The sequence below is a fragment of the Salvelinus fontinalis genome, chromosome 19 (assembly GCF_029448725.1).
Source record: "Salvelinus fontinalis isolate EN_2023a chromosome 19, ASM2944872v1, whole genome shotgun sequence".
Classification (NCBI taxonomy): Eukaryota; Metazoa; Chordata; class Actinopteri; order Salmoniformes; family Salmonidae; genus Salvelinus; species Salvelinus fontinalis.
In genome coordinates, this window is record NC_074683.1 from 10,271,121 (window position 1) to 10,297,172 (window position 26,052).

The 26,052-nt window shown below is 41.8% G+C and overlaps 1 protein-coding gene across 2 annotated transcripts in view; it reads right to left on the minus strand.

Annotated features, from left to right (window-relative positions):
* Positions 1-597: 597 nt before the first annotated feature.
* The window catches only part of LOC129816344 (G protein-activated inward rectifier potassium channel 1-like), a 30,661-nt gene continuing 5,206 nt past the window's right edge, over positions 598-26,052 (minus strand). Inside the window, exons 2-4 of one of the 2 annotated variants that reach the window (XM_055870724.1) lie at positions 24,341-25,959; positions 23,435-23,651; positions 598-4,271 (exon numbers count right to left, since the gene is read on the minus strand). In XM_055870724.1, the coding sequence (XP_055726699.1) occupies positions 3,634-4,271; positions 23,435-23,651; positions 24,341-25,180 (1,695 nt within the window). In that variant the 5' untranslated portion in view covers positions 25,181-25,959 and the 3' untranslated portion in view covers positions 598-3,633. The remainder of the gene's footprint in view (positions 4,272-23,434; positions 23,652-24,340; positions 25,960-26,052) is intronic. The other variant, XM_055870725.1, reaches the window with a different exon arrangement.

Here is a 26,052-nt window from a genome sequence, read left to right on the forward strand (position 1 = left end):
TACTACATGATTCCATATGTGTTATTTCATAGTTCTGATGTCTTCACTATTATTCTACAATGTAGAAAATAGTAAAATATAGAAAAACCCTTGAATTAGTAGGTGTGTCCAAACTTTTGACTGGTACTGTATATTTCAAATTCATAAAGTGTCTGTTTGGCTGTCACTCACGAGAGAGAAAGAGAGTGAGAGAGAGAGCGAGAGAGAGAGAGAGCTGTGCAAGCAGTCAGTCGTCATAAGTCAACAGACTATATTTAGCATGGAATATTCAACTCAGTGCCACTGTTGTTGTGGTATGAAAACAAAGTGGGATTTTAATTGCAAATGGCTGAATGCAAGAACATTTATGTTATTTAGCAAACAAATAGATGGAGAAAGGGTGTTTATTTTAGTTCCGGTTGGATTCTATGGAACCGCTGATGGATGCAACTGGAGAATTTAGTCATTTTAAGTGCATTACCAGCCAGTTCTACATTTATTTTATTTGGATAATCAGCTGCTAATAACGGCAATGTCCTTGCAATAGGCAGCCTCACTTTACAGGATATAGTATGAGAAGGCATTTCCATAACGCCTTCACATGTTTAACTCTTCAGATATCAACAAGCATTTTGCATTTTATTGTAGTGCCCTCTTTACAGTTAGTACCAACAGATACAGGCAATGTCAATGAAACAAGGAGACACATCAGCAGAGCCATTCAATTCATATTGCTCTGCTAATTCTAATTCCACCAACACATCTGAGCAGAATTATAAGTCAGAGTTTCTGCTATTACCTGCCTCTCCTACAGTAGGAAAAGAGAACATATGACAAAGATGTACATCTTTAAAGTTCACATACAGTAAGTCAAGGAATACAGTATGGGTGCAGTTTTTCTGGGTGCAGTTATGAAGTCATTACTGGATAGAGATCTCAGCGACACTGACGTTCTGAGGGCAGATGATAAAGGCAAATGGCACCTGGTGCAAAGATTTCCTTGATGTTAAAGGGAAATTGGCTCAGCTGAGGTAAGTGATTTAAGGTGCATTATGAGGATTTAGTCTATACTTCAGGAGCACTGAGGATAATGGCACCAGGAGCTCTGATACTATGATCCATGTCACATAGGCTTATTTAAGATTCTGAACTAAAGCTTATCTCTGGATAGAGAACAGACTTAAATCCAATGGCAAGCTTGATATGATACTGCATTGACTTACTGTATATAATAAACCATTTTAGGTAACTTTATCAAATAAAGCCAGTCGTGCTTATCCATACATTCAATACATACCTTTAGATATTATTACAGTGCATCCGAAAAGTATTCAGACCCCTTGACTTTTTCAAATTGTTGATACATTACAGCCTTATTCCAGTATTGATTAAATTGGAGTTCAATCTTTGTTTCTTCAGACCTGAGAATCTTGTTTCTCATGGTCTGAAAGTCCTTTTGGTGCCTTTTGTAAAACTCCAAGCGGTCTGTCATGTGCCTTTTACTGAGGAGTGGCTTCTGTCTGGCCACTCTACCATAAAGGCCTGATTGGTGGAGTGCTGCAGAGATGGTTGTTCTTCTGGAAGGTTCTCCCATCTCCACAAAGGAAGTTTGGAGCTCTGTCAGAGTGACCATTGGTTTCTTGGTCACCTCCCTGACCAGGGCCCTTCTCCCCCGATTGCTCAGTTTGGCCGGGCGGCCAGCTCTAGGAAGAGTTTTAGTGGTTACAAACTTCTTCCATTTAAGAATGATGGAGGCCACTGTGTTCTTGGGGACCTTCAATCCTGCAGACATTCCTGTGTCGAGGCACAGATTCCTTCGACCTCATGGCTTGGTTTTTACTCTGACATTGACTGTCAACTATGGGACCTTATATAGACAGGTGTGTGCCTTTCCAAATCAGCTCCAATCAATTGAATTTACCTCAGGTGGACTCCAATCACGTTGTAGAAACATCTCAAGGAGGATCAATGGAAACAGGATGCACCTGAGCTCAATTTCGAGAGGGGTCTGAATACTTATGTAAATAAAGTATTTCTGTTTCTAAATTTACCCCCAAAATGTTTTATCTGTTTTCACTTTGTCATTATGGGGTATTGTGTCTAGACGAGGGGAACAAATGTATTTAATCAATTTTAGATGAAGGCTGTAACGTAACAAAATGTGGAAAAAGTTACGGGTTCTGAATACTTTCCGAATGCACCATATGTAATATCCATAACAAGCCTTTTTATTTCTTTGATAGTATCCACAAAAAGCTAGCTACCCGTGTCCCATTAAGTCAACGTGTCAAGAATTGATCTTAGATCTTTATTCCTGAAGAGTTTGAGGATCATACAATATCATTGGTGCTTTTAGTTGAACCAGATTCCATGGATTCAGTAAATATAATGGTTATTGGGCTGCTGCAGACCCTGTGGCTATATAAAGATTATAGTCATTATAACATTATTGCTTTAGTTAAACAGGGAGCATATGGACTCTTAAGACAAAGGTGGTGACTTTTTCCTAAATATGCTGTAGGTCCACCTCTAAATCTATATTTCTGCAGTAACACTTAAGTTGAAATTTTGGTGCACATGTATCGTTAAATTAAATGTAGAATGAATAATAATTTGTACTTCCAAACTACAGTACTGTTCAATAAGGCATGCGTGACCATGGATTTAGTTGTTTTCCTTCCATGTAAAAGAGTAATTTACAGTACTGTTCAGGACATGTATGTCGAAAAAAGCCATAAATGCTTACTGCCATAAAGCGTGTCATAAACAGTGTTCTGTGTTGTGCGTATAAGGCTGTAGTTTCTGTACAGCACTTTGTGACATCAGCTGATGTAAGAAGGGCTTTATAAATACATTTGATTGGATTTGATTGTTAGTACTGGCCCTTTCAACATAAGTGTTACCTTGAAAAGTGAGTTCAGGTTGCTTAATAAGTTTGTGCCCAGTTCCAATATAACATATGATATGGATCATGCATTGTCAAATACAGATTGCATCATCCAGCAACATACAGTATGCTTGCTGAACTAAGAAGTTCTTAAAATTGCACATGGTAAAATATCGTCCTATACATGAAAATGCCAAAAATACAGCTGTGAACAATCGTGGAGATGGAAACAAGGTAATATAATTAAGGCTAAACATCTGTGTCTATTACCTTTGTATAGCTAAGTCAATAAAAGTAGCATGCATTTAACAGAACATTGCCACACAATTTTACATTAAACAACAAAAGCAGCCAACTCAAATCGAATGCATGTACCCTTCTTCACCGCAAATTAGTCCCATGTTGTGTAGGTTTTCCATTTTGTAAACCATATGGCTTTGTGCAACTGTTCAGATCCATTGGAAGTAATATCCCTGCTCAAATCATCTCTGTAAAATAATATATCTATGTGTCATGCCAGAAATGAAAGAAACTATGTTTAACATGCACTGAGTGTATCGTACGTGCCAGATTGTGCTTATCATACATTGTCTTTCATCATAGCCTGTATACTTATATCCAGGAACAAATCTGCGGTATTCTATCAAGGTATACTTTATCTGTACGTATTTATATACTACATTTTCTTGAATATAAGAATCATGTCCTTTAATAAATTATAAATAATAAAGGGTTGGGGTGTAATAAGTTAAAACTGGTCGCCCATTCTACGTGAAGCGGTCGGAATTCATCTTTCTGAGTTTCGGGGGCAGGTGTCCGTCCATTCGGCCCCCTACTCCCCCTCCCCCCTGCATCCTTAGCAGCTTGGGGGGCAAGTCTGCCACGGATTGGCTGATGTGATCGGAGCTGATCTTGGAGGCCATCTTGTTCACCTGTTTCTCATCGGAGACGCCGGGGACGGAGCTGATGCGCTGCAGCTTCATGGGCAGCTCCCCCATGCTCCCGGGGTAGATCATCTCCGATGTGGTGGAGCTCATCCTCAGCAGCTTCCTAGGCATGGGCAGCCCGTCCCGGCCACAGCCGCCCCCTTGCATCTTCTGCAGCTTGGACGGCAGCTTGGTGGTGGTGCTCTCCTTGTCCTCCAGGGTCTCCAGGCAGTCCATGGAGCTGTTCCTCCCCCCCTCGCCGCTGTTGCACAGGGATGGGGCCATGAGAGGAGAGGATATGAGCAGGTTTTCCTCCTGCTCCTTCACGCTGTACGGGGGAGTGTTGACCTCAAACGTGGCGTGGAACTGGGAGTAGTCCACCTTAAAGAACCCCTCCTCCAGAGAGATGACTGGGAAGAAACGATGTCCCCATAGAACCTCGTCCTCAGTGTAAGAAGTCCTCGCTTGGCAAGTCATCCCTGTCGAACACAGACAAAACAACAAAAACAAATAAAGATCATGTATGATTGGCTTGATTGTCTCTATGTCTTTATTTCAGGAAATTTACTTGACGACTTTGACTCTATGCAGGGAATTATACACAATTATCTGTGGACAAGGCAGACAAGGCTAATGCTATGGAGATTAATGCTATGCTAGTCAAATATATAAACAAACACTTCAGAATCAAAGAGCAACCCTGATTCAATTACATGGCTGACGCAGTGCCCTCAGCTCAGTCACAAGAGTGAAGTGTTCCTCAAAGATTATTTTCATTCAACAAACAATATCACTCACAAACTGGCATGATAAATAAGTACATAGAACACAGAAAGTTGCCTCAAAAATCACTTAATTGATTTTCAGATTCCATACAACACTAATGAGCAAGTTCCTCAGTAATTTGAGAAAGACGCAGAGGATAGCTGAGTGTGTGAAGGAGTCCATACAGCAATTACTTTTAAGATGAAAAGCACGACAATGTAAACACCGTTTGCTTTCAGAGATCTTCTCCTGTATAGATTTGTCTGATGACAAAATAACTCAAGCATTTTCTCTCCCAAGCAACTGTAACAAAAGGAAAAAGCACACAATGTTTTACCTCTGTTATTGGTAAAACTTTCACTATGTCAGTGCTCAAAATAGTCAACTACTAAAGGTGACACTTTTATGCACATTCTGCAACAGGTAGCAATCTAGTTCCTTGTTCTCATCAATGTATGAGCAACAATACCGGGAGCATGAAAATAAGAAACTACAAGCATTCATCTAATACAAAATGCATACAGTACAGTGCACACGAGTGGGATTCTTTGGCGGAGTACAACATAAACAAATGCCTCGACATCTTTATTCCTAAAATACTGTTTTCATTTTGTATTGCATTGACAGGGAAACAATTGCTATTTCAGAGGCACTGCATCATGTTAAGACACTTTAAAAACAATTTCCTAAATAAGTAGATGTCTTTTATCTAAGCCACCCGGGGTCTTTAGCTACTTGGCAATTTAGTCCACATCGTAACCTTGGTTAGGAACTACAAAAGAGCAGATTAAGATAATCAAATTACTTAAGTGACGGACCACAGGAGGCTTAGCAAAGATAAGGGTGCAATGGGTCCAATGGGCTTTCCTGACAACTCATATATCTTTTTGAGAAACAAATATTCATCACCATGTATGGGACTTCCAATTCAAAGCCTGTTATATAACATGTTTGGTCTCAAAATGTTAATGTGCCTATGACAAGTGGTCAATCATAGTGCTGCCTGAAGAATTTTTGCCTGACCAAAGCAGATTTCATGCATTATTTATTTTTTCCTTAAAAGTTGCTTTTAAGAAAATAAGATACGATAACAAAGATAAGATAGAGTTAAAATAAGAGAGCTTTGTGGGATACTCTTTTAGCAAGGTCAGTGTGATCAGCCATATTGCCCGTCAAGGTCTGTGAAGGAAAGTTCAAAGTTCAAGGTTTGTTTCCATAGATTAAACAAGAGACACTCGATCATGAGCACCAGGCATTCATTTTTTTTGTTACTGGAGACGTTGAATTAAATGAATGCTTAACAAACACTCCACCCGTATCCCCATAAACACATTAATACAATTAGTCAAATGATGAGGATTGAATTAATGAGCAACAACATTAATTTGTTTTACATAAAGTTACAGGTTCATCTTCAGTGATAACCCTCTCGTCCCTGTTATTCGGCAGATGCTATCGTAATTACTATTACATGATCTGAATACTTGCATTGTATCAATTCACCCTGCGCGGAGCTCCATGCAAACCTTTTGTTCTTTGGAATGTCTCGGAAAACATGGCTGCTGAAAGTAGTATTTTGCACTGCCGCCCCACAATTCATGAATAGAAACAAATTCTAACAGAGATGAGATGCACAGCTTATCATCTGCCAGTCCAGAACATTGAACTGAGCCACGTCTTCCTATTCCTTTTAACTAAGTATCCGAGATGTTACAAAGCTGGAGGCACTCGTGTTCTTGAAGGCCTGTTGAAGTCAATTAAAAGCTGAGTGGTTGCCCTGATATAAATACCACATATACTAGTTGCTAGCGTAATAATGCCCTGGCAGCAATAAATGAATGAGAAGCATAAGCATTCAAAGAGACGAAAGATCATGGTACACTAGGTATTGCTGATCTTAATTGAAGCTCTGATCATCTTTGTTTCTGCCACAGTTTCCAAGGTCCATGCAATAATGCACTGATAACAGTTTTTAACAGTCACAGTCAAGTCACAGATGTGCCAGAGTTATTAACATTGAGTACGATCAGGGTTTTCTGGGCATTATGTCTGCCCTATCGCTCTGCACTTCTGAGTGCTCTCGGCATATGGAAATATGCTTCAATGACTGGGGTCCACAGTAATAATAGGGACTTGAGGTTGAGAAGCCAATTGAGGCTAAGTGCAGGGAATCTTGTAGTCATTTGTATCATGTACTTGTCACACTGCAATAATCTTCCAAAGAATAGTCACACGACATGTTGACCAACAGGCATATACTGTAAGCTCAAAGGTCTAGTATTGGTGTACACATGCAAAAGCACACTTCTTCTACACTGGTATTTTGCTCGCAGTAATTCTTGTTTCATTTTACCACCAATAACAGCGTGCCTGTTGTCGTAGCTGTATACATACCACCACAGACCGATGCTGGCACTAAAACTGCACTAAATGAGCTGTATATACCGCCATAAGCAAACAGGAAAACGCTCATCCAGAGGCGGCGCTCCTAGTGGCCGGAGACTTTAATGCAGGGAAACTTAAATAAGTTTTACCTAATTTCTATCAGCATGTTAAACCAGAGGGCAAGAAATTCTACACCACCTTCACTCCACACACAAAGACGCGTACAAAGCTCTCCCTTGCCCTCCATTTGGCAAATCTGACCATAATTCTATCCTCCTGATTCCTGCTTACAAGCAAAACTTAAAGCAGGAAGCACCATTGACTCGGTCTATAAAAAAGTGGTCAGATGAAGCAGATGCTAAACTACAGGACTGTTTTGCTATCACAGACTGGAATATGTTCCGGGATTCCTCCGATGGAATTGAGGAGTAAACCACATGGCTTTACTGGCTTTATCAATAAGTGCATCGAGGACGTCGTCCCCACAGTGACTGTACATACATACCCAAACCAGAAGCCATGGATTACAGGCAACATCCGCACTGGGCTAAAGGCTAGAGCTGCCGCTTTCAAGGAGCGGGACTCTAACCCGGAAGCTCATAAGAAATTCCGCTATGCCCTCCGACGAACCATCAAACAGGCAAAGCATCAATACAGGACTAAGCTGGAATGGTACTACACCCGCTCCGACACTCATCGCATGTGGCAGGGCTTGCAAACCATTACAGACTACAAAGGGAAGCACAGCCAAAAGCTGCCCAGTGACACGAGCCTACCAGACAAGCTAAATAAATTCTATGCTCGCTTCGAGGCAAGTAACACTGAAACTTGCATGAGAGCATCAGCTGTTCCGGATGACTGTGTGAACACTCTCTCTGCAGCCGATGTGATTAAGACCTTTAAACAGGTCAACATTCACAAGGCCGCAGGGCCAGACGGATTACCAAGGACGTGTACTCCTAGCATGCGCTCACTCCAATTTGCATACCGCACCAACAGATCCAAAGATGATGCAATCAATATTGCACTCCACACTGCCCTTCACACCTGGACAAAAGGAACACCTATGTGAGAATGCTATTCATTGACTACAACTCAGCGTTCAACACCATAGTGCCCTCAAATCTCATCAATAAACTAAGGACCCTGGGACGAAACACCTCCCTCTGCAACTGGATCGTGGACTTCCTGACGGGCCGCCCCCAGGTGGTAAGGGTAGGTAACAACACATCCGCCACGCTGATCCTCAACATGGGGGCCGCTCAGGAGTCCGTCCTCAGTCCCCTCCTCTACTTCCTGTTCACTCATGACTGCACGGCCAGGAACGACTCCAACACCATCATTAAGTTTGCCGATGACACAGCAGTGGTAGGCCTGATCACCAACAACGACGAGACAGCCTATAGAGAGGAGGTCAGAGACCTGACCGTGTGGTGCAAGGACAACAACCTCTACCTCAACGTGATCAGACAAAGGAGATTACTACAGGAAAAGAAGGACTGAGCACGCCCCCATTCTCATCAACGGGGCTGTAGTGGAGCAGGTTGAGAGTTTCAAGTTCCTTGGCGTCCACATCACCAACAAACTAACATGGTACAACCACACTAAGAGAGTCGTGAAGAGGGCACGACAAGACCTTTTCACCCTCAGGAGATTATTTGGCATGGGTCCTCAGATCCTCAAAAGGTTTTACATCTGCACCATTGAGAGCATCCTGACGCGTTGCATCACTGCCTGGTATGGCAACTGCTTGGCCTCCAACCGCAAGGCACTACAGAGGGTAGTGCATACGGCCCAGTACATCACAGGGGCCAAGCTTCCTGCCATCCAGGACCTCTATACCAGGCGGTGTAAGAAGAAGGCCCTAAAAATTGTCAAAGACTCCAGCCACCCTAGTCATAGACTGTTCTCTCTGCTACTGCACGGCAAATGGTACTGGAGCGCCAAGTCTAGGTCCAAGAACTTTCTAAACAGCTTCTATCCCCAAGCCATAAGACTCCTGAACATCTAATCAAATGGCAACCCGGCAATGCAACTATTTGCATTGCCTCCCCCCTTTTTTTACTCTGTTGCTACTCTCTGTTATTATCTATGCATAGTCACACATAACTCCTATACGTACATATTACCTCAATTACCTCGACACTGGTGCCACCACACATTGACTCTGTACTGGTACCCCTGTATATAGCCCCGCTCTTGCTATTTACTGCTGCTTTTTAATTATTTGTTATTCTTATCTCTTACCTTTTTTTTGTTGGTATTTTCTTAAAACTGCATTGTTGGTTAAGGGCTTGTAAGTAAGCATTTCACATTAAGGTCTACACCTGTTGTATTCGGCGCATGTGACGAATGAAATGTGATTTGATTTGATATGATATGATCTAGATATGGTACTTTTCCCCAATATAAAAACTATATTATATGGCATTTAGCAGACGCCGTTAACCAAAGCGAAATACAGCAGTGAGTACATACATTTTCGTATGGGTGGTAGCAGGAATCAACTCCACATCCCTGGTGTAGGAAACGCCATGCTCTACCAACTGAGCCTCTCTGCTATTTTAGTCAGCAGTGGGCTAAGAGTCACATCCCAAAGACTGCCAGAGACACACAGAACATATTAAACGTCAATATCAAACACCACTCAATGGAAAATAATCAGTAGAGGATATTCAAATATTGTGACAAAGTTCAACAGAACTGGCCCGGAGCATGACAGGAGATTATTAAAGCAAAGAAACAGACATTTCCTCCATTAATTCTAGCACAAATGAACACAAATAGAATTAATGGAGGGAAATTCTACCACAAGTTTACAAAAAATATAACTTTCCTCCATTAACTCTGCAACATAATAATTTTCAGTGATCTATAGAAATTGGCACACATAAGGATAATCGCACAGTTAATCTGAAATCAGATAATCAACTTCTGATTCCCTGTTGGGTAACTCTCTATTTTCTGATCTGCATCCTATTGAGCGGCCTCGTATTGGAGAAAAGCCCAGCAATTTTGTAATAGCACCATCGACAGCATGGCAGAAAGATAAAGTGGTGACTTGTAAGTGGGTACATTCCTGCATCCATACACTAATGGCCATCAACAGTCTCACTGAAGAGGCTGCTCTGTGCTTTCCTTTTCACCCATAGGGACAAGCCACAATTACAGACAAATTGCTATCATAACCATTTGGAAACTTGGGAGGTGATATGACTACAACTAAACACAGACAAACAGCTTTGCTGTGCGTTTTAGATGAGTATAATAAGCTGCACTATATACTGTACAGTGCATTCGGAAAGAATTCAGACCCTTTCCCCTTTTACATTACAGCCTTATTCGAAAATGTATTAACATGTTTTTGCTCATCAATCTACACGCAATACCCCACGAAGACAAAGCGAAAACAGGTTTTTAGAAATGTTTGCAAATTCATTATGAATTAAAAACCGAAATATCTTATTTACATAAGTATTCAGACCCTTTGCTATGAGACATGAAATTGAGCTCAGGTGCATCCTGCTTCCATTGATCGTCCTTGAGATGTTTCTACACCTTGATTGGAGTGCACCTGTGGTAAATTCAATTGATTGGACATGATTTGGAAAGGCAAACACCTGTCTATATAAGGTCCCACAGTTGACAGTGCATGTCAGGGCAAAAACCAAGCCATGAGGTTGAAGAAATTGTCCATAAAGCTAAGAAACAGGATTGTGTCGATGCACAGATCTGGGTAGGCTACCAAAAAAATGTCTGCAGAATTGAAGGTCCCCAAGAACACAGTGGCCTCCATCATTCTTAAATGGAAGAAGTTTGGAACCACCAGGACTCTTCCTAGAGCTGGCCGCCCGGCCAAACTGAGCAATCGAAGGAGAAGGGCCTTGGTCAGGGAGGTAATCAAAAACCCGATGGTCACTCTGACAGAGCTCCAGAGTTCCTCTGTGGAAATGGGTGAACTTTCAAGAAGGAGGACCATCTCTGCAGCACTCCCAACAATCAGGATTTTATGTTAGAGTGGCCAGACGGAAGCCACTCCACAGTAAAAGGCACATGACAGCCCACTTGGAGTTTCCCAAAAGGCACCAAAAGAGCTCTCAGACCATGATGACCTGATGAAACCAAGATTGAAGTCTTTGGCCTGAATTCCTGAAACCATCCCTACAGTGAAGCATCGTGGTGGCAGCATCATGTTGTGGGGATGTTTTTAGCGGCAGGGACTGGAAAACTAGTCAGGAATGAGGGAAAGATGAACGGAGCAAAATACAGAGAGACCCTTGATGAAAACCTCCTCCAGAGCGCTCAGGATCTCAGGACATAGTGAGGTAAAGGTTCACCTTCCAACAGGACAAAGACCCTAAGCACACAGCCAAGACAACGCAGGAGTGGCTTTGGGACAAGTCTCTGAATGTCCTTGAGTGGCCCAGACAGAGCCAGACTTGAACCTGATCGAACATCTCTGAAAATAACTAAAAGTAGCTGTGCAGCGACGCTCCTCATCCAACATGACAGAGTTTCAGAGGATCTGCAGAGAAAAATGAAAGAAAATCCTCAAATACAGGTGTGCCAAGCTTGTAGCGTTATACACAAGAAGACTCGAGGCTGTAATCCCTGCCAAAGGTGCTTCAACAAAGTACTGAGTAAAGGTCTGAATACTTATGTAAATGTAATTTCATATTTTTCTTTTATATACATTTGTCATTATGGCTTATTGTATGTAGATTTATGAGAAGAAGAAAAAACTATTTAATCAATTTTAGAATAAGGCTATAATGTAACAAAAAGTGGAAAAGTAAAGGGGTCTGAATATTTTCCTAATGCACTGTATACAAAAGTATGTGGACACCCCTTCAAATTAGTTGCTGATATGTGTATAAAATCGAGCACACAGCCATGCAATCTCCATAGACAGACATTGGCAGTAGAATGGCCTTACTGAAGAGCTCAGTGACTTTCAATGTGGCACCGTCATAGGACGCCACCTTTCCAACAAGTCAGTTCCTCAAATTTCTGCCCTGCTAGAGCTGCCTTAGTCAACTGTAAGTGGTGTTATTGTGAAGCGGAAACGTCTAGGAGCAACAACGGCTCAGCAGCGAAGTGGTAGGCCACACAAGCTCACAGAACGGGACCGCCGAGTGCTGAAACACTCACTATCGAGTTCCAAACTGCCTCTGGAAGCACGTCAGCACAATAACTGTTCGTCGGGAGCTTCATGAAATGGGTTTCCATGGCCGAGCAGCCGCACACAAGACGAAGATCACCATGTTCAATGCCATGCATTGGCTGGAGTGATGTAAAGCTCGCCGCCATTGGACTCTGGAGCAGTGGAAACGCGTTCTCTGGAGTGATAAATCACACATATCTGGCAGTCCGACGGACGAATCTGGGTTTGGCAGATGCCAGGAGAACGCTACCTGCACGAAGGCATAATGCCAACTGTAAAGTTCGGTGAAGGTGGAATAACGGTCTTGGGCTGTTTTTCATGGTTTTGGGCTAGGCCCCTTAGTTTCAGTGAAGGGAAATCTTAACGCAACAGCATATAATGACATTCTAGGTGATTCTATGCTTCCAACTTTGTGGCAACAGTTTGGGCACAAACCGAGGTCCATACAGAAATGGTTTGTCGAGATCAGTGTGGAAGAACTTGACTGGCATGCACAGAGCCCTGACTTAAACCCCATCTAACAACTTTGGGATGAATTGGACTGCGAGCCAGGCCTAATCACCCAACATCAGTGCCCGACCTCACTGTTGCTCTTGTGGCTGAATGGAAGCAAGTCCCTAGTGGAAAGCCTTCCGAGAAGAGTGGAGGCTGTTAAGGCAGGAAAGGGGGGACCAACCCCATAATAATACCCATGATTTTGGAATGAGATGTTCGACGAGTAGGTGTCCACATACTTTTGGTCACGTAGTGTACCAACAGGCATAAAACATCGCGTAATCGCCATACCTGCCTGGAATGGTGTGTTCCTATGGAAACCAAATCAACCAATGGTACGTGAGCATTAACACACCATATGAAGTCTATTTGGATTGTCACCTTTGAGTGCAACTCGAGGCAAATGTGGCGGACGTACAGTAAACACAAAAGGATATTTCTTGTCTTTGACCATCCCAATCGAAACAACCATCCATAAAACCACTTGTTTTATCACTCAATACTGGATGATACATTATACCCCTAGTTCCTGACCACAGTAAACTGGTTTGAATGCCTGTATGCCCCTGACCTTTTCCAGCACGTCACTGCTCCTACAAGTGTATTTGTTTTGATCGAATCCTATGTCATACCTAATCATTAACGTGAGGTCATATTACAAATACCATATTTAATAAGCACAGTGAAAGGTACCTTTATTACCGTCTGTCTGGCTCTTTCATCCTCCCGGACACAGACTGTGCTTTGTGTACAGACCTCTCTTTGATGTTCTAATGTATACCCTGTAGTGTGTACTGCGTGATGAGCACGGTCTATCCCAGACAGAGGAGGCTGCTGGGGAGAGGACGGCTCATAATAATGGCTGGAACGGAGCGAATAGAATGGAACCAAACGAATAGAAACTTGTGTTTGATGTATTTGATACCATTCCACCAATTCCGCTCCAGCCTTTCCCTTGAGCTTGTCTTCCCCAATTAAGGTGCCACCAACTTCCGGGGATACCAGATCCAAACAAGTCTTAGAGAAAGAAACAACACTTATAGTGGTGTCGGTTTGTTTTAGAGACATCTCAGGGGATTGGTAACATTATTTTATATCATGCCTTCTCTGTATAAATTGGATGTTGCGCCATAAATTGGATGTTGCAGAATATTTAACTTGAATTAGATGGTGAAATCAGACAGACAGGGACTGCTTTAATCATAGACAGGATTTGAAGCGTGAAAGCCCTGCAAAACACAAATACTATTTTCAAATATCAAATTATTTGTAAAGAAAACTGAGCTGCAAACAAAAGACTCAATTTCCCTTCTTTTTACAACTGGTAAATCTACAATATACCAAAGGAATTTTGCTCTTCAAATTGAATATACACTATATTTCTCATGCAATAACGTCTTGCCATTGAGAGAATATTAAGGGCAAAGGACATTGATCTCTCTGAGGTTGTATGTTTGGGAGTCTATCAAAAGCTAGTACTTTGTCAGTGAATGAAGCTAGCTAGTACTGCAGGATAACACTGAGCTAGCTTTTGTGGTTCAAATAACAAAGTCAAGACGCAGCCAAGTCACTAAGGTGACAGGGAGATAAAATTGATTCTTTGGGTGGTGAGAATGGAACATAAACTAAGGGGAAGCTTGCCAATAGTTTCTGCTTTTTGTTGTATTTATTTTATTTCACCTTGATTTAACCAGGTGAGCTAGACGAGAACAAGTTCTCATTTACAACTGCGACCTGGCCAAGATAAAGCAAAGCAGTGCGACAGAAACAACAATGGTGGCTCACTAAACTTACTGGCATTCATGGAGCAGAGAGTCTCTAACATGAGCTTATCCAGGATATAGAAGCCACAGGAGCAGAGGATTATATCTGTTTTCTGCATGGCTCAGTCGTATACTGGAGATCAGGCACAACTCCACTGTCTCCACACCTCAAGGACCAGAGTCCTGCATCCTGGCTTTAGATAGACACCTGATTTATTCAACTCAGATCTTACATATCAACACATCCATACACATCATTTGACTTCAGAAAACAGTTTATTTTACAAAACACTCACAACCACCTGCACTCTTTGGAAAATAGAGCAATGCACATTGAGCAACGAATTTACATATTTATGCAAATGATTGATTGCCCGTTATTCAGATTAGCCTTTCTCTGCACTTCCGACTCCCACAGTCCAAGTCACTGGGAGAAAGGTGGGCGTAAAGAGTCCTCCCCGACCTCTCAATTCTCTCACAGACAAGGATCTGCAGATGTAAGACATCCTCTCACAAACACTCACAAACACATGTAAGCACGCAAGTGTAACACATGGGGATGTGTGAAACTTACTCCTCAGCCTGAAGTTTCCCCACTTGTGTCAGCAAATGGCTAGCTTTTCTCGTGGCGCCAACTGGTAAGCCGCAGGAGGGCGGTCAGGTGTTCCAGCAAGGCAGAGGTCCTGGGTTCGCGCCTCGGTGTGAGCCGAATCAGGAGGAAATGGTAATCGCTAAAAGCAGCATAACGTCCTTTACGCATACAACAAACACTCATCCATGCAACCTCACTCGCCAGAATATGGCTATCAACACAGTATACAGGCTTTAGAAGTAACATTATCTGTGGAGAAAACAGTGGCGGAAGCAAGACTGTGAATCTGCGCTCTGGACAGTGAATCATGAGTCAACCCCCTAATGCTTGCACCGTTAAGATTATATTCTGTGATAAATCACATTAACATATGAATGGTTTAATTATTTACCAAACGGTGAGCAGCAACAGCTAAATAACAATGCATCATGTGGAAGGTTGTTGCTGAAAAGCAGAAGAATACACCCCTGCTTGACTGCTTTTTGGCCCAGTGGTATCAAATATTAAAGAGACACACTGAGCTCGAGCAGCATGGAGGACAACTGACAAAAGAGAGAGGGAATAAGCATCCAAGAGATGTCCTCTTTAATGGAGAAGGAACATTTGAATTCACAGGACATACAGTACAGCAATAATACTGTGCTGAGTACAGTATTTTGGGTTCCTAACAACTGAATATACACGTTTTTCCATGAAACGCCTGAAAGGACACAACAAATGGTGTCTATTAGAGGATATGAGAAATGTTTAGCTCATTTTGATACAGATACATCTGTTATGGGCACAAGTCCTCTCTAAAACAGATAATCTGTTGCTATGGTGACCACCATCAAACGGTACACTGAGAAGAAGCCCAGTATTCTTTTAGAGGCCTGCTTTTTCCTCTTTGATTCGTCGTAGATGAATACAAAATCTCTCAGCTGTAATACGATTTAAGTATTCAATCAATTTGTTACGGTTGCATGCCGAGCTTATTGCATCCCGAGTTTATTCCACATTATACGACATGCGGTAGGCAAAATGTGTGCACACAAAAAACACAGAGAAGGAAATATACTGGCGGAGAAAAAATGGTGTAGAAATGTACTGCTATGGGGGATGGGTGATGAGGGAGCCATAATACTCGGGCAATAACATCAGTGTGGAGGTAGACAGAGTAGAGCAGAGAGGAGCAGAGCAGAGGCTGTGTGTGTGAGAGAGAGGAGAGTGTCATTGCCTGCCAAGCCTCTACACAGGGTGAGGTGACAGACCAGGCACAGGAACATACGGCTCTACACAACAGCAAGACCATTAACAAGCAGCAGGGGGAAAAAACAGACATTATGAAGGAAAGAGGGTGTTGGTGGTGATGGAGGGGCAAACGATCGATAGCCTTGAAGCCAAACACCAACTAATGGTGGGCAGACAAATCACACTCGGAGTGTGGCCATTTAAAAAGGGATATCGCATGTTCAGTTAAGCTTGTGTTTTCTCACTATGGTTTGAGTGAGGTCCAATACCTCACAGCATGTCAATGGGACTGAAATAGAAAGCACGCATCTCCCTAAGGATTGTCTCGCTAGAAGCGCATCCAAAAGACAAAATGTCAATGTGGCTGTGTCTGTTTAGACCTAGATCGATTAACGTGCACTTCAGGGACACTCAGACACTATCAATCAATACTGCACAGTGACCAAAACACTGAGAGCTAGGCTAGCAATTAGAGCATTGGGCCAGTAACAGAAAGGTCGCTGGTTCGAATACCCAAGCTGACAAGGCGGAAATCTGCCGAGGTGCTCTTGAGCAAGGCACTTAAACATAATTTACTCCAGGGGTGCCGTACTACTATGGCTGACCCTGTAAAACAATGCATTTCACTACACCTATCCAGCGTATGATACAAAAATGATATATATATATTTTAAAGCAGAGCACAACCTTTATCACTTAACGATAACATATGGTTATTGAGGGGCCACCATCTTTAATCAGTTTTGACCAAGCTCTAGCCTACCCATCCTTTGTGAGTCTTTCATGTAACCAAGATCTTTGGCAACATGATACCATGATCAACAATTTAACTGGCCCTTTATACACTTAGAAATAAAAGGTGCTATCTAGAACCTAAAATGGTTATTGGGCTGTCCCATAGGGTTACCCTTTAAATAACAATTTGTTGGGTTCTAGGTATAACCCTTTCCAGAGAGGATTCTACCTGGAACCAAAAAGGGTTACCCTACGGGGACAGCCAAATATCCCTTTTGGAACCTTTCTTTCTTGGGGGGTAGGCACTAAACAGTATCATTGGCAATATTACTATACACAATACATTATTTTTAGACGTGCATGTTAATTCCAAAACACATGCAAGTCCTTGGAGAGAAAGAGACAATCATTTCCAACTCTTACGTAGAGTGACGGCTCTCCACATCATGGCCTGATTGTTACCTTGGATCTAGTAGCGTCACCAAATGTGTTCAGCCCATGTCTGCAACGCCACACCCCTTCCTCCCTCCCTGGATTTATTACAGTCCAACAGAGACCTGACAAATCCCCAAAGACACAATGTAAGCTTGTTTCCCCTTGGGAAAGCGGATAAAGAATCCTCCATGTCATAGCTGGTTCAACCCAATGCCCATTACGTGGAGTCCATTCCTGGTGCAATTACTATATCTTCAGGAACAGTAAAGCTCTCCAGTGTGTTGTCTGAATCGACACTTTCTCTCACAGTGGGACAAATATAGACAAAAGTAGGCTGTCACTAAGTGGATATCTCTTAATGCAAACTGGTCATGAGCAATTCAACACAATATACATTTAGTCTATTACAGAAAGTACAGTACCTCAACTGCGTTAGAAAAAACAATTCCAGCATGAGACGTACAGTACTGTATGTACTACCAAGTGTATGTGCTATACTATAAACTGAGAAAAAAATGACATTCCAAAAGGATTCTCGCACTAAATTTGGTCGCTGATCACAATTAACATTTGCGTTGGAAAAACATGAAGCTTCAACGCGGCTTCTTAATGCAATGATATGCGTGAGAGGGGTTGTTAAAAAAAACGAGTTAAATTAAACAAATTAATAAAAAACACTGTAACCCACTGGAGAACAGAAAGCTATTAAATAAACGTCTTATCAGCGCACCCGTGGGGAGGGTCGTGACTCTGCCGTGCTCTGACCCTGGGCACATTAGATTTAATCGGAGACTCCTGCTCTCACCTGCTCAGAAGGCCGACTTCCCCCGGCTGAACCCACATTAACCCTTGAACCGCAGAGTGCTTGAGTGCGGAGCGGAATGGAGCGCGGGGATCATCACGGACATGCTCTGAGTGTGATCAGTCGGAATGAATTATGGTCACTTACTCCAGGGGCCCGTCTATCCTTTCACAGTGATGTGTAATCACAAGCTCCATTCTGACGCTATTTACCTCAGACCAACGCATGCCTCTGACTTCTCAGCAAATCTGCTACACGAGATGAATCCATTTCTCTGAATTCATTATTCTGCTGCTACTCTTTGTGCACGACAAACTCCTCTTTGCTTGGTTTACTTTCAAGATTATAACGGAAAAGTTTATTCATAATGCAGTATGTGGATACTATTAATACAACAATTAAAATATAAAAAAAGAGACACACAACTTTGTTTGCTTTTAGGCCATGCCCTCGCTAAACTTGCATATCCCCGGTTCTCTGATATTATGAGTGCGATATCTCACATGTGGCGGATTCGCTAAGGATCGCCAACTCTTGGAAGGACCTATCAAAGCTTCTGTTGGGGACAGACTGGTAGAGTGGCGAATGAGGTGAGACCCTCACCTCCCTTAAAGGGAGCCACTCTCCGGCCCTCTGGTTATTCTCAAGCATGCTTATTTTCCTCACGCTCTTGTGAGCAGGGGAACGTGTGAGACATCTCACTCATAATATCAGAAAAGCGGTGTTACGCAAGTAACCATAAGTTCTCTTTCAATTACTAATTTCGTTATCTCAAATGTGTAGATATGGCCAACTCCCATGTCGCAAAACATGCCCTCCGAAACCAGAGTATTCTCAAAATTTGCAACCCACAGAAGTCCCGAAACTAAGGGAGTATGCACCAAAAAAGGTGCAGAGACAAACACTCGGGGAAAAAACGAATTACAAAGTGAGGGGAAGCCCAATACAAAGCGCATACAATCTTAGTTTAATAAGACATGTCCCCAAAACAATGCCCAAGAGATAAACTCCTATGTGGGAGAGGTTGTCACCCTCGCCATTATAAATCAATATAATAGTCCCCATGATCCGGCAGGATATCGTCGGATATCTTCTGAGGGTGGTTGCCCAATGAGCGAAGACCATGACACTCTTGCCCGAGCTCTCCTACATTCCAGGTAGACGCCCACCGCGCATACTGGACAACGACGGGGACGCCCTTCTAGGGAAGGTGACAGGTGAAAAGCCATAGGCACATTAACCTGAAAGAAAACCTGGGCAGGCTGTGGGCGCGGACAGTGGCTAGTAGAGCAAGATCCTGCAAGGAGCATAGGACCATGGAAAAACAGATTCACACCACTTCTCCACGAAAAGACGTGCCAACTGTAAAAGAGAGAGCATGCATAAGGGGTTGGCACTGTTTTTTAAGAGTCGCAGGCCTGGCTCTTTCCTTTTGATTCTATGCATCCGGGTGAGGATAGAAAATTGCTTTGTTCGGTGGGGTATAAGCCCTGCATGACGATAGCTGCCAGGACTGGTCGTAAGCAGGTTTGTAACTGCCGTTTGGAAAATCACTTGTCATCAAGGGGCTCGAAGATGATGTGGGAAAGCATATGGCATCTCCCAATTTTTCCTGGATATGTTAGCTCTTCCACCCTAAATGGCGTGGTCACCGTGTTTTGGGATGAGGTCTCCCTGGGCCCTCATAGAACTGGTCATCTCTTCTACCAGACCTCAGCAAGTCAGTCTGGCTAGATCGGGGAAGCGGGCTCTCTCGGGACAGAGCAGCCAGCGACTTGACATAAGACGTCATGCAATATGCCCACTCTGTCTTAGCTATGCATTACACATATAATATAATTCAAGAGGCTCATAAATCATGATGTACATTGAAACATGATAATAACATCATTCCCAAGGTTTCCATATCCAATGCATTATACTAGTGAAGTGATTCAACTGGCAAAATATTTGGTACAGGATAAGCCAAACTGAGACTTCGTGTAACTCTAAAAACACTTTCTTTATCCAATACTAGAATTTCCACAGACAAACATACTGTATTTATATGCTCACAGATACATATGAATAAACATCAAATGCACTTTAAATCAATTCAAGTCCACAACAGTCTCATGCCACCCACACGTCTTAGCATGAACAACTAGCAGAAAAACAATAACAAGGGAGATTCTATTTTTCTCCAATACCAGTGAATCGTGAAAAAGGCTCAGGCTGTCATGGAGGGGGCAGAGAGGAAGCCAAGACAACAAGCCACGCCAATGCACAGCTAACTAGTTATGGACTTTGTCCCAAATTGCACCCTATTCCCTATGTAGTGCACGACTTTTGACCAAGGCAATATGGGGATTGCTCTTTTCAAATAGTCTAACAAAATGTTCCACTGTAGCTTTAGGCTGGAGTTGTTCGGAAAATATTTGTAAACGCCTTGTTAGCGTCATGTAAATGCCACAGCATGTTCCCAATAGCCCATCAATCATTAGCATTTGCATGATAGTCACATCGCAGTCTTCTCACAGAGTTCATTTTCTGCTGATGTGCCAGCCACTGTGTTTCTAAACATAATTGATGAGTGAACACGAAACTTAAATTAAGTGCTTCAAAAAAGTATTGTTTTGCTGAACTGTGAAGCGTCTTGTTATTAAAGAACGACACAACTTTTCAGGGAGAAACGTGTTGGTGACAGCATTCTTCCTCTCGTCAATCACACATTCAAAGTCAGCTTGCCATGAAATTAAAATCCGAGCCTGTTTGTCATGTAACTGAGCTGATCAAAGATAGAGAATGGGACTAAAGTACAAAATTGCATGTTAGATGTACTGTGTATAATTGGCGTACCATTTGAACAGACGAGTGGTAAAGCAATTGCAGTCTGAGCAATTTGACTTCTGCATATCACAAAGAAAATGTTATTGCAACTCAGTGATTCAGTATAGTGTTCGCAGGGATGTTTTTTTTTTTTTTTTTTACATTTATAGAAGCGACAGTTAACTAAACCTTAACAATTTGGATTAAACAATCCTATCTGTTATGTCAATTTCAAATATGTAAATGACAATGTTATAACACTTGAATCAGTACTCCCTAATGAAGGATATGTAGAAACGTATGTTTAAAAAAAAAAGGTTCTACTGAACATGCCATCATAACAAAGGTATTTAAATAATATGAAAAGTGTATTTTTTCTAGTTCTTTATATTATTATATTTTAATACTCTCATATAATACTTTCATGCATGCAGTGACTATGTTCAAATCTCTGATAACATAACAGATGGGAAGCCGTGTGGAGCTGACTTTGAGTTTATGATATCATGAGAGGTTGTGGTGATGATGTCATTTGATAAGCTCATTGTGTGAATATGAAGAGAGCAGATTTTCTATGAACATGTCAACAAAAAAAATGCTGATGTTAGCTAACACCAGTAAATGCCAAGTCTCTGAATTAATATTTTATAAAACATTCTATCTGGCTCAGACTTGATTCACTTGTTCTGGCACCCATTAAGCCCTGTAACACCTCACGGTAGCTCTCACGAGTCCACCTCCTAATTTGATCTCAGAAAAGTAGTTATCTTAATATCAGGTTATTTTGTCAGTAGACCTCTTTTGTTTTGTGTACGGTTACCACATGTTCACTGGTGTATTACTGAAAATTGCATTGCATTACAGCTTTCCCAATACCATAGGCATAAAATCTAAGTTCAGATGCAGTGCTGAAATCCGGAACGCTCAAAGAGAGGTTGCCATGGAAACAGAGTTACATTGGACCGAAATGAAAGTGTCTGAGGATTAGACTTCCACTGTACATACATTTTTAACCACATATTGTTTTCACATTGACATCTCTCTTCTTGCTTTTTAACCTAACCCGACCACATATGTTCGCATTGACACGGTCAAGATTACACTACTACTGTATCTAGAATTAATCTTGACATTGAGAAAATATCTAAAATATGTTAAATTACAATGACAAAATGTGTTTGCTGTCTAATTTTGTTGTTGTGCCCAATGCATATGATACGTGTGAACCTTTACCTCCAAAGTGTATATTTTGAAATTCTTATCCGCATTCTAGAATTTTCTGTGTGGACGACTGACCAATTAATCAAAACTTTGGGAAAAGATGATGACATAACTAGTTGTAAGGATATATTCTACAAGGCAGCACCATTATATCATACAGTCATTTCTCTGCACCTTTTTTTCTATATCACATCAATATGTAACCCCTCATAAATAAAATAGTCCAATTAAATGTTTATATACTATATGAGTTGTGTCAGTAAGTTGCATGTCAGTTGCTACTGATTTTTCATCGACACTATATTTTTCATCAACACAAATCTACATTGAAAACAGGGATTTTTAAGAACTCTGAGGACCGAAAAGATTTCAGATTTGAGATACAACTTTTTTGGTGGATATATAATGACATGACGTGAACCATATGCCACTGCCACATACGTACAAAAGAACTGTTTTCTGCAGTGGTCTGTATGGCATCGGACAGGACTGGTATGTCATTCCACAATCTTAAAGGACTCCCTGCAGCCCTGTATTAACTGTCTCAAATGAAACAGTTGCATTTGAAATATGATCACAGCAACCAAAATGTTTCTCAAGTGTCATTCCTGTTTCTATTGAATTGAAGTTTCAATTTCAAAAAGCAATTGGGAAAGCAAAGTATAACCCCAGAAGAGTATGAAGTTGTATTGTAAAACAGCAAAACTGTTCCCTAGACAGCAACTATTTTAGGAGATCTCGTAAAAAAAATTTAAAATGATTTATACAAATCTATCAAGGGACTGGCTCTTTAGATAAACTAAACATAATTGAATACCATGCCATGTTGATGTACTTACTGTATTAAACACAGGCCAACCAAATTCAAAAGAGATTGAGCATATCCAACTGCAATTTGTTTTTTTTGCCATTTCCACTGCTAACATAAAATCAATCAGAACATATATGATTTATAAACCTATCCAGTTGTGCAACAGAACATCAATAGCATGCAATCAATGACATCCACTAACATCCAGGGGTCAATGGAGAGGCCCATCTGGGTCAACTTACAGTATACACCTGCAACTTCACGTTATACTGATTCACATCATTATAACACTCATACTGGTGCATTTATTTTGCTGTCGTATACTTTAGCCAGAGCCAAACATTCTCCACTAGTTTATCTCAGGGCATAGATATATCGGCCTATTGTTTTTAATAATACTGCAAGAAAGAAAAACAAGGTATTTGTGATAACTTACCAGTGGTTTCCACTATTCCTTCCAATATGACCACAATTTCAAACTGCTCTGTTTGCATGGATCTCTGGGAGAGTTCGTAGAATGGACTTTTAGTGTCAATCACATGGCAGATAGTGAGTGGTGAGACCAGGAAGAGCTGATCCGCCCCGGTACTGAAGCCCACATCCAATTCCAACTGATCCAGTGGAAGAAACTCACCTTCGGGCGTCTGACGAGACTATGGAAGTATACAGAGAGAGAGGCGGAGAGAGAGAGAGAGAGAGAGAGAGAGGCGGGGGGGACAAACAGTTTAACTACTGCAACCCAGTGAGCCATACTGAAAGCTATCCACATTTTGTGAACAATTAAAGAAACCAATCATCAGTAAATATACAGAGTTAGTAAATCAATGTCTATAGCCAGAGCCATATATATAGCTCTGGCTATAGCTAATCAGGCACATCATGCCACATCAAAGGCACATCTTAAGATGTTAATAATGACCCAGTGACTCTCTTCTACTTCAGGGGGCCTGTATAATGGTAAAATGTGTATTTCTATATGAATAGCATTGTCACTAAACTTCCCTGGAATCAATTGCTTTATGTGTTAATTCACATTGGCAGGCCTATTTGCAAAGAAAGTGAAACAACGACTGTTCATAAAAGTAGGCTCTAGAAATCGGCCTACATTCATATCAATAGAAATGTCTCTAAAGCGATAAAAGAGCAATACTGGTATTGAAATGTCATATCAGCAGAGAATAATAAACTTAATAATAATCCCCTAAGTATTTTATGTGTAATTATGGCGTAATTAAACAATAAGAAAACAAATAACTTACACTCACATGACAGAAGTAAATGGGGTACTAACGTTTAGATACACTAATATTGTTGTGCATAGGGCCGTAGAAGTGCCACTTACTTTCAGCAATTTGCAGCGGATCTGTGCGGAGACCATATGGCTATTACGCAGGTTGCCGACTCTGAACATGAGAGTTAGTTTTCCATCTCGCATCGAAATAGCTGCATGTTCACTGAACATCAAAGTCTCTGCCCTTTTTTTGGGCTGGGACATCTTAATGAACATGCAGCCAATCAAAAAAGCATCAACGATTGATCCCAGGATTGACTGGAAAAGAAAGAGAATGATCCCCTCGGGACATTTGTCCGTGATATATCTATAGCCATATCCTATTGTGGCTTCCGTTTCTATGAAGAATAAAAACGCGGAGGGAAAGTTGTAGACATTGGCAACGCATGGCGTATACTTGTCATCGTGGGTTCGATGGAGGTCTCCTCTGATGTAGGCTATGATCCACCACATGAATGCCATGAAGAGCCATGCCACCGTGTATGTTAGGATGAAGATAAATAAATTCCAGCGCCATTTCAAATCGACCAGCGTAGTGAATAAATCGGAAAGGTATCTACTGGTTTCACCACCCAGGTTTCCATGCTGGACGTTACATCGCCCGTTCTTGTCCACAAAGCGTTGCCTCTTCTTCTTCTTCTCTGGTGCCGGCTGGTTGAATCCAGACCCGCTGGATGAGGTGGTCACTACCTGATAATCGTCCCCAAATTTCTTTCGAAGTGCAGACATACTACGATGACAGCCGCGAGAGAAATAATCTGAAGGGTTCAATATAAAGTCTATTTCTGTACAGGACTTCGTTGTAGTTGCAGTAATTGGCCTAATGTTGTGGACAATATCTCGGAATTGGAAATAAGGCGAGGAAAGTACGTTCTGTAACGAACTAATCATGCACTGTCCCCTCTCTCCACATACTGTTACTACTACTGCACTTCAAATCCATGAAAATAGAGAGGAATGATCTCACTTCAATCACTACAAACAGATCTTCATCCGAAAAGCAGTCTGCTAAAAAACAATTACGCACAGGATCATCTTCTAACCAAACGCGTCCGTCGCAGTTCAGGTTTTGAACAGTTTATTATTTGGTGCGTCGCTGCTGATCATTGCCCTCCCAGGCTAGAGCAATCAATGCAGGTTGGCTCAACACTGTCCTCATCTGTGAAGTTCACACCTTGGGTTAAAAGTTAAAATTGTTTCCACGCCCCATCAAGCAATTAAGATGTTGTCGGTAATTATTAATGAATCGTTGGTTACTGTGATTATAAGCCGTGGTCAAAATGAAACCGCTCCATACATACTGCACATCCGATGTCAGTGTTGGTGTTGGACACAATTTGGTTCCCAAACCTCCGCTTTGTGCTCCTGCGTGCGCACATAGGATCTGCATTCACATCTATGACAGTGGAATATGATGGGAAATAATGGATTCGTGGAACAATTTACTGTCCGGTCGTACTTATGTGGTTCCCTCTTAACGATGATGCCTGCAAGCTGTCTTTCCTGTCCCCCTTTTCCTCTTCTGGTGGAATTTTACTGGTGTTCTTATGGACGCATGCAATAAGAATCCGACAGCGGCTGCTTCGTTCTTTCCCCTCGATTTCCCCTTCACCGCTCCTGCGCACTGCACGTTCCGTATGCTATGATACATTCACTATTGCCTACCGGTACTACATAGACATACAGTTTGGAAGAAGAGGGGGGGAAGAGGTATGCAGTTAATTTACTTTAACACAATTTGCAAAGATATAATGTAATTAATT